General features: G+C 31.7%; 1 protein-coding gene across 3 annotated transcripts; it reads right to left on the bottom strand.

Moving 5' to 3' along the window:
- Nucleotides 1–2,978: 2,978 nt before the first annotated feature.
- On the bottom strand, nucleotides 2,979–15,679 carry LOC110020021. 3 transcript variants are annotated; one of them, XM_020717970.1, is made up of 8 exons: nucleotides 15,532–15,679; nucleotides 15,381–15,428; nucleotides 15,208–15,259; nucleotides 15,060–15,118; nucleotides 6,402–6,440; nucleotides 5,787–5,832; nucleotides 3,164–3,330; nucleotides 2,979–3,082 (listed from the first exon to the last, which is right to left on the bottom strand). In XM_020717970.1, exons 1-7 carry the CDS (start codon nucleotides 15,655–15,657, stop codon nucleotides 3,188–3,190), a joined length of 513 nt encoding a protein of 170 aa, XP_020573629.1. In that variant the 5' UTR covers nucleotides 15,658–15,679; the 3' UTR covers nucleotides 2,979–3,082; nucleotides 3,164–3,187. The 3 variants fall into 3 exon arrangements, with proteins under 3 accessions (XP_020573629.1, XP_020573627.1, XP_020573630.1); XM_020717968.1 differs by having other exon boundaries at nucleotides 2,979–3,330; XM_020717971.1 differs by lacking the exon at nucleotides 6,402–6,440 and having other exon boundaries at nucleotides 2,979–3,330.
- Between the last annotated feature and the right edge of the window lie 9 nt (nucleotides 15,680–15,688).

The following is a 15,688-nucleotide window of genomic DNA, read 5'->3' as shown; positions in this document are numbered from 1 at the left end:
CATGCTTACAACTCAATTTTTATGTTTTTATATATCTTATAAGTCTAAACTTTACTTTTTTTTTAGACTTATACCCCTCAAATCTTTCATATCGCATAAAAATACCAGCTTTTTAACATCTAAAATTGAATCATACATTTCATGCATAGGTGACACTGCACATCAAAAATTGAAGTGTAGGTATAGATATGTAAATATAAAGTTTATTACTTTTGCAAACTAGGGGACCATAGCATGCATGTCTTGTGACTACTGTCCTTGAGCATTAATTTGGAACATGTATCCTGTGTGCAATGGCTTAATTGTTCTTGATTTTATGATATGGAGTTCTACTGTACGTTGACAGACATGTGGCCACAATTTATTTATTTATTTATTTATTTTAAACTAAGAGTTTAATTTATCATATTGTTAAATATTATTCAATTTTTTTTATATGTAACATAGCATAAAATCATTTTTCCTTTTTTAGACTAGATATGTTGCTTAGTGTTTCATTCCATCTTATGCAATATGTTTCATTCCATCTTATGAAAGGTATCAATGGTGATATTAGACTTTGCCATAGAATTCTAATTGTCACTAATGAAGTTTGTTATGAAATTTTGTGATAATTGGACACTAATTTGAAAAAAATTCAGAATTAAGTGAGCCAACATCAATAGGTCACATCAAAATGCAAGCCCAAAGCCATAGTAGAAATTGAAAAGTAAAGCAAATCAGAATGAAGATAGGTGCATGGAGCCTAGAAGGTAACATGAAGGCTATATGAAAGGCAATATGTAAATCCAAGAGATTTAGAAGTAGGGGCATTCACATACATGCTACACAATTCCTATGTATTTATTATTTACATATCAGGTACCTATGTCAGATATTGTAATTATTGTATTTGTTGTTCAATCATTTAAAATTTTGCTCATCCTAAAGAGGGGCTAATTCTGCCTCTGAATTAACTTTTGAATAACAATAATAAAAAATGTCTGTGTGTGTGTGTGTGTGTCCCAACCTCAGCCATGGTCTCAGCCATACGACACCTTGAAATTAAGCATAATGTTTACAAGGTACAAATCAATTATCAAGTGGGCTAAAATTGCGCCACACAGTGTGTACTAATTGGACAACTGAACTGCCAATGGCATGAAACCATAGTACATTTGGTAAGATGATGAGTTTGGATCTATGCTCTTTCCACATAAAGCATTTTCAAAATGTTCAATGCATCCTATTAATTTTAATCATATCTACAATCAAATCAAGCTATATACTTTACACACAGATACATATATATATATATACTAATCCAAATTTGAATCATTTGAAAGTTGATTCAACATAGACATAATTTAATAACTTTTGCTTAAGATGATGTAAGATTTTTTTTTTTTCATAAATGTCATTATTGTGTGATGCATATGCTCTTAAAGTGCTACGTTTATGGAGCAAAGAGCTAAGTTGTTTGGTCGGCCAAAAAATAATGCAATATAAAATAAATAAAATACAGGAATAATATGTTGTATTTGAAATATTTTAAAATTGTTTGATTTATTGTAAAATAAATAAATGACTATATTTTTTTTTTCTTTTGGGAGTAAAATGAAAAGAATGTATTTCACGGCGACAAGGATTTTCCTCAAATAGGCATTCTGCCCCTCAGTTGCGTTGGTTGGCCTGGCCAAACCGCCGATTGGTCTAGTAGGGTCTAGAAGGTCCAGACCGGTCTTAATTGGACTAACTTGTCGTCTACAGTCAATCCCTTCGGCTTTCCCGCTACAACGGTTAGGTAAGGGCGTATCAGATTCTTGTTAGAAATTCATATTAAATTGTATCTTTTTTTATTATTATTTTTTCAAATTGTCATGTTCATTTTGGATTAGTTTGATAACACAAAGTGTGTGTATGTGTGTATTATCTAGCTAAATTTAATAGGGTCTGATAAAAGTTGAGACTTTTGACCCAACGCAGGCCGTTAACTTAATTAACACCACCATATGTTTCTAGCTACACCAAGAGCAAACAAAATTACAAACTTTGCTTTGTTCCACCAACTTATTTTCTCAAACTCCTATTCTTCTAAAATAGTTGTGCTTTTAATTTTTCTCTTGTTTTTTCGTAAATTCTTCAATTGCCAAGCAAATCAACAGCCATTGCCCATTCCTATTTATTTACATGATGTACACCTAAATTTTACTTTTGGCATTTGTACCACTCAAATATTCCATATCATGTCAAAAATACCATCATTATAACTTTAAAAAAGTGAAACACACATTTTCATGCGTAGGCAGGGTGGTATGCACGTAAAAATTGAAGTTTTAGGTGTTGGATATCTAAATACATATGAATTAAGTGGCGTGTATGTGAATCTTCCTCTTTATTTTTGGGGGCAGTGTGAGCGCTCAAATCCGAAAACTCAACATTCGTTACTTCGTTCACAACCAATATGGCATAGATTCAAACATTCCAACTCCTTAAGCTTGGTCTACCTACCTGAATAAATGTAGCTAAGCTAGTTTACTCTAAAGGCATATGATAGTCTAGATGTATACACTAACTACGTATTATTAGTATTCCTTCATAAATTCGTTAAATGAATTACAATTGTATTATTAAATCGATTCCGAATAGGTTCAAATTAGGTACCCTACAAATTAACAGTTCCCAGCCCAGCCCTAATGTTATGATAAAAGAAGCCACTAAACCAACACTACAAATTTGTAAGCCATTTTGATTGGCGCAAGAAATACAACCTAACAGACCATCACAAACTAGGGGAACAGACCAAATATTATAAATATTTCATGACAAAAATTATGGATGATGGGGTTCATATAACTCTAATATCTATACATGGATTATAATGTAAAATTTGTCTATATTCATTTAAATTTAGAAACAAGAAAAAAGGGGGGCATTTACATACATACCACCCAATTCCCTATGCTTTTACATATCTAACAACTAAATTTTGCTTTTTTTATACTTATACCACCCAAATCATTCATATCACAGAAAACATGCAACCATTTTAACTTTTTAGAAGTGTAATCAACCTTTTTCACGCGTATTGAAGGTGGTATGTCTGTAAAAATTTGAAGTTTAGGTGTTAGATATGTAAATACTTAAAGAAAATAAAAAAGGAAAAGAAGGAATTGAACATAACCAGAAACTGGGCGCATTTAAAGGATCAGGTTGACTTGTCATCCAGGCTGGGAGAAGTAGGGTCTCCTTCAATGTATCTGGTGGCCTGTGATATCACATAATGGGATGCGCTCCACGAAGCGTAATAAGAAGACACAGAGAGTTGAACGTATGCTGGGACAGCATATGCTGCAGAAAAAACAAAAGTAAAAAATCTTAAATTTAACCCAAAAAAATTTGTCTGGAATATATTGATCCAATTTTTTCTCATAAGAGTTCTCAAAGCATTAGATTTATATAAATAATCAATTGAAATTTACATTGGACTCAACTCAAATCAAATTTAATAACTTTTGAGATTATTATGATAAAATTTTAATTCACATATTCAATCCATAATTTTGTCTATTTCTCAAGAAGAATCATAATATTAGAATGAATCAGTCAGTAATAACAGTAGTAAATTGGAGAGAAGCAGGAGTGCCTAAAGATATTGGCAATATACAAAAATTGACTCAACTAACAAGATCCAAAAACTTGTTATTTTACAAACATTGTAATATAATCTTGGGGCATTTACATACATGGCACCCAAAACTTCTTATATTACAAATTTCACACCTAAACTTATCAATTTACATTTAAAGCACCTAAAACATTATCTCCTAAAAAATAACACTTTCCATCAAATCCATTAATGCCAGTGCCCTTCTTCGTCGAGTTACCAAAACAACTAGATGTAGTCGCATATATAGCTAGCTAGCAAAGGCAATGACGCGATCGCAGCCTCCAAAGACCACCGAAACTCCCATATTTCTCTTTCTATTCCTACCCGAAGCAACTGAAGATGGCAGCCCTGTCTTTCTTCCTCTTGTGCGGTTTACTAAGAAAGGCAACCGGAACTTGCATTTTTTTCCATTTCTAAGGGAAAAAAAAACCATTCCAAGTAACTCCCATCTTTCTTCTTCAGCTCCTACCCGTGTTTTTTCTCTCTCCCCCCATTGGTCCCCTTGTGATGGAAAACGGGAGGGGAAGGGCACCGGCGTTAATGTTTTTGATGTAAAGAGTTATTTTTGAGGAGAGAAAATGTTTGAGGTGTTTTAAATGTAAATTGATAAGTTTTGGTGTGAAATTTGAAAAATAAGAAGCTTAGGGTGCTATGTCTGTCAATTCCCCATAGATCTAATTGGAATAAAGATGTTGTAGCTGAAAACCCTTAGGTCATTAGCTCCTATTTCATATACTAGTTGGGCTCAATCATAAGAATCTTCAATATTACCAGCATACCTTTGAGGCTCACATTTCTATATTAACAAGTATCAATTCATTTTTTATGGCATTTGATCGCATGCATTAGCAAGAACAATAAAGTTCATTTGAAGGCTCTTTCCTTTTCTCTGGATATAAAGATCCCTTTCAAAGAAGACTTTGTTTTAATGAAACCAAAGTATTCTAAAAAACCAATCTGATTTCTTCTCTGTCTATCACATTACACTCTACCAGCTATTTATTGTAGGGCTCTCTCCCCCAACACAAACTCCCAGCGTTGTACTACAAAATTTTCTAAGCCCAATAAAATTCCCATGTTTTTCTTTGCCTTTTAAAAGTGATTCTTCCATAGTAACCATTAGTACATTCTCGCTCCACTATTGAGTCTCTTAAATTTATTTATAGACAGCCTGAAACATCAACTTTTCTTCGCCCTTTAAAAGTGATTCTTCCATAGTAACCATTAGTACATTCTCGCTCCACTATTGAATTCTCGCTCCACTATTGAGTCTCGCTCCACTATTGAGTGTCTTTAATTTATTTATAGAGAACCTGAAACATTAACTAAACTGTCATAAACATTATTCTCTTCCATCATACAAAATATGGTGTATAAACATATCATATAAATAGATGATAACTGATCATTTGATTTTTTTTATTTATTAAAATACTGTAAAATAGTATTCAAAATGATGGCGAATATCAGATGGTTCTTCGGCCATATGAGCCATGTAATGATATGTAGGCACACATACATTGTACAGAATTTTCATGTCCAATATAGAATGGGTTGAAAATTGTACTTAATACCTTCAAAATTATTTTCAAATTTCAAATTATACAAACATATATTACATTTAAAAGCTTAAATATTTAAAATCTAGTAATAAAAAAATTTTAGAGCCAAAACTTAATAAAAAACTGCTGAGAACTGAAACTTTCATAGCCGAACTTTGTGCAGTGTAACTAGTTTTTATAAAATACATGTTCAAACATCTGCTTAAAATTGCTTAGAAAAAGGATCTATCCCAAAAGTATAGAATGCTGCAATCTGGCTAGAGCCGCCTCATTGTTCTCTCTGTTATAGCCTAACATAAATTATTATTTATAAAAAACATTTCTCAGCAAGTTAAAGTAGTGGCCTTCAATTTGTAAGCCATTTTTAACAACTTCAGGAATTCTTCATATTCCAGAAAACCAACAGAAGTGCTTCATTTCCAGATCATTGATTTTTTTTTCTTCAATTATGTAAATTTCATGTTGCACACTACCACAAGGTCCATTATATAATATCAGAAAAAAAGTGAAATGGCTATTTAAAATCCCAAGCATCTAATAAGAAAATTTCATTTCCATAATAGTAAGTAGTTTACCTCCAAATGCAGCACAAGCTCCAGAAAACAAAAGAAGTGGGGGAACCTGTCAATGAAAAAGACATCTAGAATACTCACAATGATAACAATGAAATAAAACTTAAGAAAAAGAAAATAGCAAATTAAATGAAATTTCATAACATAAATCACAAAAATCAAAATAATTCCACATGTCAAAGAAGAGAGGTTGTGGTTTCCAACTTCATGATTTACATTTTTATTCAACTAAACAAATTATATCGACAATTAGATGCAAGCACACATACCTTATGGTGCACGCAAATGCTAAAATAGATAATTTGTGAAAATCTCAAATACTGATAGGAATGGTGAATAAGAGGCCTTAGTACCATGAAACAAGAAACTAAATATCAATCATAGATGGCTGGAAACTTCACCATGAAACAAAAAACTAAATATCAATCATAGATGGCTGGAAACTTCAAATATTATGACAATCTTGCAAAATTTTATACATCGTTCAAAAAACATTGGGATAATTATCAAATAACAATTTCTAATTTGAGACAAGCATGATTTAGATAGCAGCGTGGAATGTGAATATGCTCCAATTGCAAACATATACAGGTGATACAGGTAAATAACACAATCTACCATTGTTATTTCCTTAGAATTCCCATTGCACCAGCCGTCCTGAAAGAAAAGTAGACGATGCTTGACAGAAAATTCAAGATTTGTCTTCAAAATCATTAGAATTGTTGAAGGGGAAGAGTTAAAACCTAAAAATATGAAGTTCATCACTTTTAAAAGGGAGAAAACCTTGCAAGATTAAATTTACAAGAAAAACAAAAATCAATAAAAAAAAGATTTTCCGGCACAGAAATCAATTATTTTATCATTAACTGACATTAACTGGAGCCACATCCTCAAGATCAAGCATATCAATATCGACCTGTCTTTTCTCTATTTGAATGGCATAGAGAAATGCATTTGTTTAAGTTATGGAGACAAAATGATTTCTTTTTAAAATCACTCCAACATATTCAAAGAGATTATATTTTGTTGTAATTTATCATCTAATATGACAAGTCAGCTGAACTAAAATCATCCTGATCCGATTATGAAGGACAGGAATATAAAAATCAATAAATTTAATGGCTAAAACCTGGGGTTATGGAAAATACAACTTGAAAACATTATGTATCAAAGAAAGCTCCATCTAATGTTGAAAGGAGTAAGACTTCGGGCAGTAGATCAGAAAGAGAATTATTAAACAAACAAGCACTAATGTCTATTTGCCTGTCCCTCTGCATGAATGTCATTTTCAACATCCTTCGCAAGAGCATTACAATATGCACATAAAGGCGTCGTCTAATGTGTATTAAAACCCATTTGTGATCAATCAAAGGGTATATAATGAGGAAATTTTACAATCTCAAGATGTTAAAAAGAGTTACAGTCCCAAATCAGTTTAAGAAGTTCAATTTATCATAAGACAATTGAGCTCTTGAACATGAAGTTTGACGACAATATTCATGCTTTATGTTTACATTCGTCATTGCCAAATAGAGGGACGGCATTGTGACAAATGTCAACATTTCCTATTATTTTTCCACCATGAAACTCAATAGCATTCGATATCTCATCCCGAATGAAAATAACGAACGACGAGAAAGAAAGGATTGTGTATCATTTCATGCTTTAAATGTTGACAACAGGGATAGATTATAAACATAAGAACAACAAAAGAAGGGGCATATCAAAATCACGTGATAACTACCGAAAGTTGAATCAAAATATATGCAAGTATCGAGATCATTGGAGTGGATATTGGCATTATGGTAAGCCTGTCTACATAATGAATCAATGCAAGAAGTAGAAGTCAAAATAAAGTCAAAAGCAAAAGCAAGAGATAGTGAATGATTTTATGGAAGATATTCATAATGCAATGGTACTAATTATAGGCAATCCAATAGAAAAAATGGATATTAAGCTACAATGTATGATTCCATTATTCTTTAACTACTACATGGACAATTATGACAGTGTTCATTATTAATGATGATTTCTTCAATATTGTGAGCACTGGAGAGGTAATAATCAAGATAGTAAATGACTACACTTCAAGGCTAACCAAGTCAGGCTCATCCTTGCCTTAAGAAGAAACTTGATCTTTATCAAACAATAAGTTGCAAAAGAATCCAACGCCACCTTCAATGTCGTTAGATGAAAAATGAGAAAAAAGCTCTTTAATGATTGCTTAGAATAACAAAATAGGCACCAACAAAGGGATGGTGGAAACCATCACTAGTGCAGAAACTAATTAAGATTAATATCACTAAAGACGAGCCATAAGGCGAGAAAGACCTAAAATTCTCCATGCAAGAGATAATATTCAATTTTAAATTCTGTCGAATCCACTAAATGCCCTCTAAAAGAATAAGAATACATAGTGTAGAAAAACAATATATGGGGGATATAAATTAGACTATATATTTTAAGGCATTGATAGTTAAGGAATTATAAAAAGTTGAAAGATTATTTTTATAAATGTGTGTTATGCAGAGACTACTTGTTGCTAGAAGGAACCATCTACATGAAAATAGCGATAGATAACAAACAGGAAACTAAAGAGTAGACTAAGCCCAATAAGCCGGAGGCTAGATCTAGAGTGAGAAGTCAGAAAGAACTCATAAGCTGACTAACATTTGTTATCTTTCAGTTTATTATCTTTCAATTTATTATTGGTTTGTTTATAGCTACAAGAGAGCCCATGTTTTATAAATAGGTCATGCAGGTGAAGAATTTTTTCCAATTGGAGCATGACATGAAATAAAAGATAAACGATCTTTGTAAGAGCAATAAATGTCCACCAACCAAGCTACCTAAATATAACAAGGATTGCAGAACAAGCAGATATACAAAATGAAGAGACAATTAACAGGAATAAAAATATAGAAGGTAAGGCTTATTGTAAATGATATATTTTTTTTTTTTGTAAAAGAATTTAAGCATAAGGACGATTTAGGCTTGACTGAGATATTTTCTCGGGCAATTAAACACACAGCCATGTGATCAATATTTGAGTATTGTAGCAGTAGAAGATCTATACCTTGAGCAAATGAATGTAAAAATAGTTTTTCTTCATGGAAATTTGAAGAAAGACATCTACATGTAGTAACTTAAATTTTTTATTGAACTTCAAAAACAAAGCCTCGTGTACAAACTAAATGAATCTTTCCTGATTTAGAAATAAGTATCTCATCAATAGTACTAAGAAATTAATATAATAATGTGGAAGGTCTTTTGAAAAGGCAACATCAACAGTTGTTTTTATGCTAATGGAGCAAGAAAATTTAGTATTAATCTAATATTGTATGGATAAAATATTACTTGTAGGGTTGGCAATCAAAAAGTCAACAAATTGAAAAAATAAGCTATCAAAGGAGTTTGACAAGAAATATTTTAGAGAAAAAAATGATATTTCAGGTAGAAGAATAAATTGCACCAAAGTGACAGGTACCTTGTGTTTTATAATCAATATGATAAAAGCAATGAGATTCAATATGACAGACAGAGACTATAAACCATTACTTGCTATCCCCTTTAGATTATCTAATGAAAAAAATTCCTAAAACTAAACAGGAAAGGGAGAACACGACCACAGTCCCCTATGCTTCAGCTATTGGATGTTGAAACACTCGTGTGTGTGTGTGTGTGTGTGTGTGTGTTATTTACACATTATCAGACACTACACTGTAGCAATAATCAACAAAACAATCTTAATTTGAAAAACAAAATGTTACTATGAAGTGAATTTTGCACTACATAAAGGTAGATTCAACTATTCTCTAACGTTTAAAATGATTACCTTAAACCTATAGTTTTTCATTGATTCAAACCTTGGTGGAAACTTCGATGCAAGAAAGAGCATCATTGGGTAAATCTATAGTCTAGGCAGCACTGTAATCAATTTATATTGCAACTACAGAAGATAGTTGCACCAACAACTACAAAAGCTAAATGTACAGCTATCACTGATGCCAACAACTAGATAGTTATACTTGAAAGGTTTTGGAGTCACTAAAAATTTCACAAGGTTTTGCACACTTTTGTGATAACTAAAGTGTCATTTACTAAGAACACTGCCATCTAGTCTCAAACAAAGCAAATAACACAAGTAACACCAAAGACGCAATTTGCTTCAAGGAGGTGTAATATAGCTCGACAAAATTAAGGAGTTAACAAAATCCCACTGAAATGCTCACAAAGATGGTATAAGCAAAAGAGCTTGAGCTTCACATAGCCTTAATTAACCTTTGTAAATGATGATATGAAGGGATTATACAAAGAAATTCAGACAAATACCACTAAACAAACATTTCAAAAATACTATCTCCAAATGAGATATTATTAAAGTTGCTATAATAACAAGATTGTTTTCCATATCAAATATCTACAAGACATAATTAAGGATTTGACAAAATCCCATAAAAAAGGAGTTGAAAAATCCCATTGAAATGCTCACAAAGATGTTATAAGCAAAGATTAATTAAGAAGTTAACAAAATCCCATCGAAATGCTCACAAATATGGTATAAGCAAAAATGATTATAAAGTGCCATTGCACAACCAAATTCGGACATAGACCACTAAGCAAACACCAAATGGGATATTACTCATGTTGCTACAACAACAACAACAACAAAGCCTTAATCCCACTACGTGGGGTTGGCTACATGAATCCTTTTTCTCCATTGCGTCCTATTTAGTGTCATATTTTCATTTAGTTCTAGTAAATTAAGATCATTTTTAATACAATAAGCCCAAGTCTTCCTAGGTCTACCTCTGCCTTTCTTAACACAACGAGAATCTAAAACATTTACTGTCCTAATCGGATCATCAGATGGTCGACGTTTAATGTGACCAAACCATCTAAGACGACTTTCTCTAATTTTGTCCGTCACAAGAGCTACACCAACCCTATCACGAATATATTCATTTCGCATTTTGTCTCTAAGTGTAAAGTCACTCATCCACCTGATCATTCTCATTTCGACAACGCTCAGCTTATTAATATGTTTCTCTTTTAAAGGCCAACATTCAGCGTTATATAATATTACAGGTCTCACCACCGTCTTATAAAATTTTCCTTTCAGTCTAAACAGTATTTTTCTATCACACAAAACGCTAACATGATACGTGCCAAAAAAAATTAAAATATTAAACTACCAATATGGTTCCTAAAAAATACTAAAGAATATGATATAACTAATCGCTAAATGAAAAGATGAATAAAGCGTAAAAACAAACAACACACACTGTATGTCCATATCAATGTACAATCTCCTAAAATAAAATTATCCCAAATAATTTAAATATTAGGTGTTATGAATTATGTAATTTTAAATTTAACAGCATAAATACCAAGTTTTAAAATTCTAGTCTTTTTAATTTAAACTGCATCAATAGCTCTTTCAAATATTGAAGCAATTTTACTCGCTTTATATGACTTATTATTTTGCATATCAAGAATAAAAGAATTAAAAATAAAATCAATTTAGCTCTAATCATTCAACATAGAATAATATCAATATGTAATATCTTAATTCTTTTATCAATTAGCTCAATTGATTTATCAACTTTAATCAGTATGATTTATGAGATTTCACAATTAGCAATAATTTTATTTCAATCATAAATTTAAATCAAATATGCTCATCTGCTTATCTTCGATTTCAAACAAATTTTGACTCAGAGATAGGTTGAGGTTCATAAGCAAGTCCTAAGTGCAAAACAAATTTAAATTCAACAAATATAGATATAAATTTAGATTTAATGGTAAATCATCTTTAATATATAATTCAACATAAAAAAAGGTTGAATATGATGGTTTCTTCAATATAATCAAATTCAAATATGCATGATTCTTATGTTGGTATATATTTGATAGATTTTAGTAAATTTACTGATGATTAATTAATATTTCATTAGAATGATCGGCATAACAAATTGTTTATCTTACACCTCATCCTTAGTCATATTTATTTTTTATCGTTCTTCATTATATTTAATCCCAGTTATCTTCAAACTTTTAATTAAAAATCATAAATAAAAATATTAAATAAAATAATAACTACGTTGATAGTTAGAACTTCAACTATAAAACTTTTTATGTATACCTTTTACTCCTATTTTTTTGTTATTTAGAGGTATATTGGCAATTAATATTACTTTTAGCTTTCTTAAAATAAATTATGAAGTCTAAAAAACTTGAGGAGTTTTTTTTTTTTTTTTATCACAAGGTGCAGGTGAGTCCCAACCTAAGTGAGGCACCTTATCCTAGGATAATGAGACATAGGCTTCATTGCGATTTTTTGTAAAAAATACTAAGGTGGGCTTCATGATGTGCCTCATATTATGCAATTTTAAATAAAACCCATCTACATTTAATGAATATGAATTTACTTCTACGTTAGATAATGTTATAAACCTAAACTCACACTTGATCAAAAGTAAAAGTTTGGCTCTTAAATAGAAATTAAGCGCATGTCTAAATTTAAATTTTCAAGAAAAATTAAATCAATTACTGGTATTCTTTATTTTAAAACTTTTAATCTTAAAATTTAGAATTAATAAACGATGTTGGGTACTTAAATTTTCAATTGGAATGATTTTACAATCTTTACAATCGTGACGATCTCTTCTTCTCATAAGAAAATAATCAATTTGCGTTTTATTAGATTAAGTAATAAGATGTTCATCTCTTTTCTTGAATAAAGTATTAATAATAACAAAATCATACGCTAAAGCAAAATCTAAAATAACTATAGTTTCTTCATTAATTACTCCAAAACCGTAGCCACCATGAGTATTTCTGAAGTTTTATACCACTCTACCGACATGTCCATTTACATCTCCTCCAATAAAAATTTGTTCTTCAAGAGGTATCATCTATATTAAATTTTCTAAGTCATTCCAAAATTCATCTTTAGACCTTGTATCTAAACCTACTTGAGGAGCATAAACACTGATAATATTAAAAATCTTAGTATCAATGATAAGCTTAAGGGCTATAATTCTATCTCCAACTCTATTAATTTTTACTCTATTAATTTTTACAACATTATTTTTCAAACTCTTACCTATAATTACACCTACACCATTTCTAGTGTCACTCTTACCAGAATATCAAAGTTTAAAACCTTTATCAATCTCCTTAGCCTTTCTCCAACCCATGTTTCTTGAATACATAAGAAATTAATTTTCCTATGAATCATACTATCAACTAATTTCATTGATTTACCATTGAGAGTACCTATATTGCAATATCCTATCATAATATTAGTTTCATTAGTTTCATGGACTAACTTCTTTACCCGCATTCGTTTGTAATGTGGTAACTCTTGCTTATTTAACACTACACCCGCATTCGTTCGAAATGTGGGAACCCTTGCTTATTTAAAGCTATACCCGGGTGCCGGTGTAGCGGCCCTTGCACACTTTTTCACTGGATTCAGGCTATACAACACGTCGTTTCCACGGGACGCCCTAGCACTTACACAATGATCAAATAAGCAAATTATTTTCCATATCAAATTTCTACAAGATATAATTGATATCTCATAATATTACAAATATTGGACTGTGATTTGCAAAGATATAATTAAATAAAAATAATGAGCCATAAATACTTTATTGAATTTAAGGGGTTGTTTGATTTGCTGAAAAAAAATGCAATGTATAAGCAATATATTATATTTGAACTTTTTTAAAGTTATTTGGTTTTGAGTAAAATAAATGTAGTTCACATTTTTTTGAATGATTTGAAGAAAAATAAAATCAATATAAAATACGTTACTACTGGGCAATAGCGGTGGAGCCGACAAAAGATAGCAGTGGCGGTGAGTAGGTTGCGGCAGTAGTGATCGACCACCGGCAGCGACGGAAAATGATAGGCTGCAAGTGGAGCGTGGTGGCCGACAACAAGCATCACTTTATACAAAACAATGTATTTAGAATGCTCAAATTCAATACATTATAAATATATTAAAAAAGAAATAGATAATGAATTTGAATGCATTCTAATTTTACACGGGATTTGGAATTCATTTGACGAAGCATCTAGATTTCTAAAACTCTTGCGAAAAAAATACAGTGAACTCATGTTACAGCAAATGAAATAGCCTTAAAAAAGATTGTAAAACTTGAGTTTTATAATAATTTCTATGTTTTCAAGCCAAAGATATGTTTTCACTATAACTAGAGCCTTGGAATGAAAAGTTTGACTTCCCATAACAAGAAACAAACATAAATAAGGCAGAGAAGGGAGAATAAATACAATCAAGAAAAAAAGGATTATTTTTTTGGGTGCTTATAAGGGAAGATCTTTACTTTTTCAAGAGGGAATAGGTGCTAAAATTTTCAATTCCAACAAGAGAATAAGTTCATCGGCATAGCAGGGAGAAGTTCTAAGTTGAACTCTTTGCAATAGACGGGGAAAGAAGTAAGCAAAATAACAATGTCTTCTTCTCCAAGCCTAATGTTTGTATTCGCAATAAATATTGCAATTTCTCAGTCACTGAAATACACAAATTAATATCGCTATCATTATGCTTAACATTATATGAAATGCAATTTCATATAAATCTTTCAAAGTCTGATTAAATCATTTGATCTATGTGAGGAAAAAGGTATAGATGGATGACACATAACCACATAAATTTGTTTGTTTTGTGCTTATGCTTGCGCCTTCATTTGATTCTTCATCAAAGTTTTTATTAGTTATTACTATCATTTGATATCTAATAATGAGCTTTTGGTTTAAATCTTTGCAAAAAAAAAATAATAATAATAATAATAAAATAAAAAACACAAAAAACAACGCCACCTAAGCTACTACTTACAAATTTTTTTCAGAAATTCAAACCCTCGTGTTAATTTGAGAAGGGGCAAATCTAACAGACAACACTGAACTCTGCACATGCACTTAATATAAGAAAAGTGTTAAAATGTTCCCTAACTCCTTGCAGAGAGTCGTGTTAATCCCAAAGTCTATACAAGTGCCAATTTATTCCCTGTATTTTCGTGATATGTGCATAAATAGTCCCAGTTGAGGACTACTTTAGCCCCAATTTAAATAGTTTGGGGTCTAATTTGATACTTTTATAAATTATGGGGCTACAATGACCTCATTAAACAGGCAAGGGACTATTTTAACACTTCAGTCCACTTAATATTAACAATGTTCGACATAGTAGCAACCATAAAACAAAATCTAAACCACAACAATAATCATCAGGAAACCTCTCACCCCTACAACCACTTGGATCCACTTTGGGCTCTTCACGTGTCTCTGAATGAATGGAAACCCTGAAGGGAATGCACAGAGCTACATCAAAAGAATAATCCACATCGGCCTCACTTCTACATATTCAAAACAAAATTCAAAAACACCATACCCGTGTTGAATCCGTGAACTGCACTCAGCATGGCGCCAATGCCTGAACCAGCCTATTCAACAACAAAACCATAAAGCTAAATTCAGAAGAATCTCAGATCACCCGATAAAAGAGTAATGTATATAATAGCATATTAGCATTCAAGAATAGATATCCTAAGGAATCTCGTGTACCACGGCAGTGGCGTCGTGCAGAACCGAAGCAATAGTCCATTTCTCTTCCTGCAGCATCACAGCAAAACCCGGAATTAATGCACCAATATTAAATAAAGACAATGAAAAGATATTACAGTCAAACAAGATAGTAGCAGAAAGCGAGAGAGACCGAATTAGGGTTCACGAGGGAGAGGCATCGAGGGCAGCGAGCGGAACCGAGACCGGGGTTAATGGTGGGATCGTGGTAGAGATTGCCGGAACGGAGCTTCTCCTCGTATACTTCTCTGGTTCCCATGGCCTTCCAGCCCTCCGCTTCTCCTGGCCGC

The sequence above is a fragment of the Phalaenopsis equestris genome, unplaced genomic scaffold (assembly GCF_001263595.1).
Source record: "Phalaenopsis equestris unplaced genomic scaffold, ASM126359v1 Scaffold000090, whole genome shotgun sequence".
NCBI lineage: Eukaryota > Viridiplantae > Streptophyta > Magnoliopsida > Asparagales > Orchidaceae > Phalaenopsis > Phalaenopsis equestris.
Note: the sequence above shows the minus strand (reverse complement) of the source record. Positions and strands in the feature narration are given on the sequence as shown.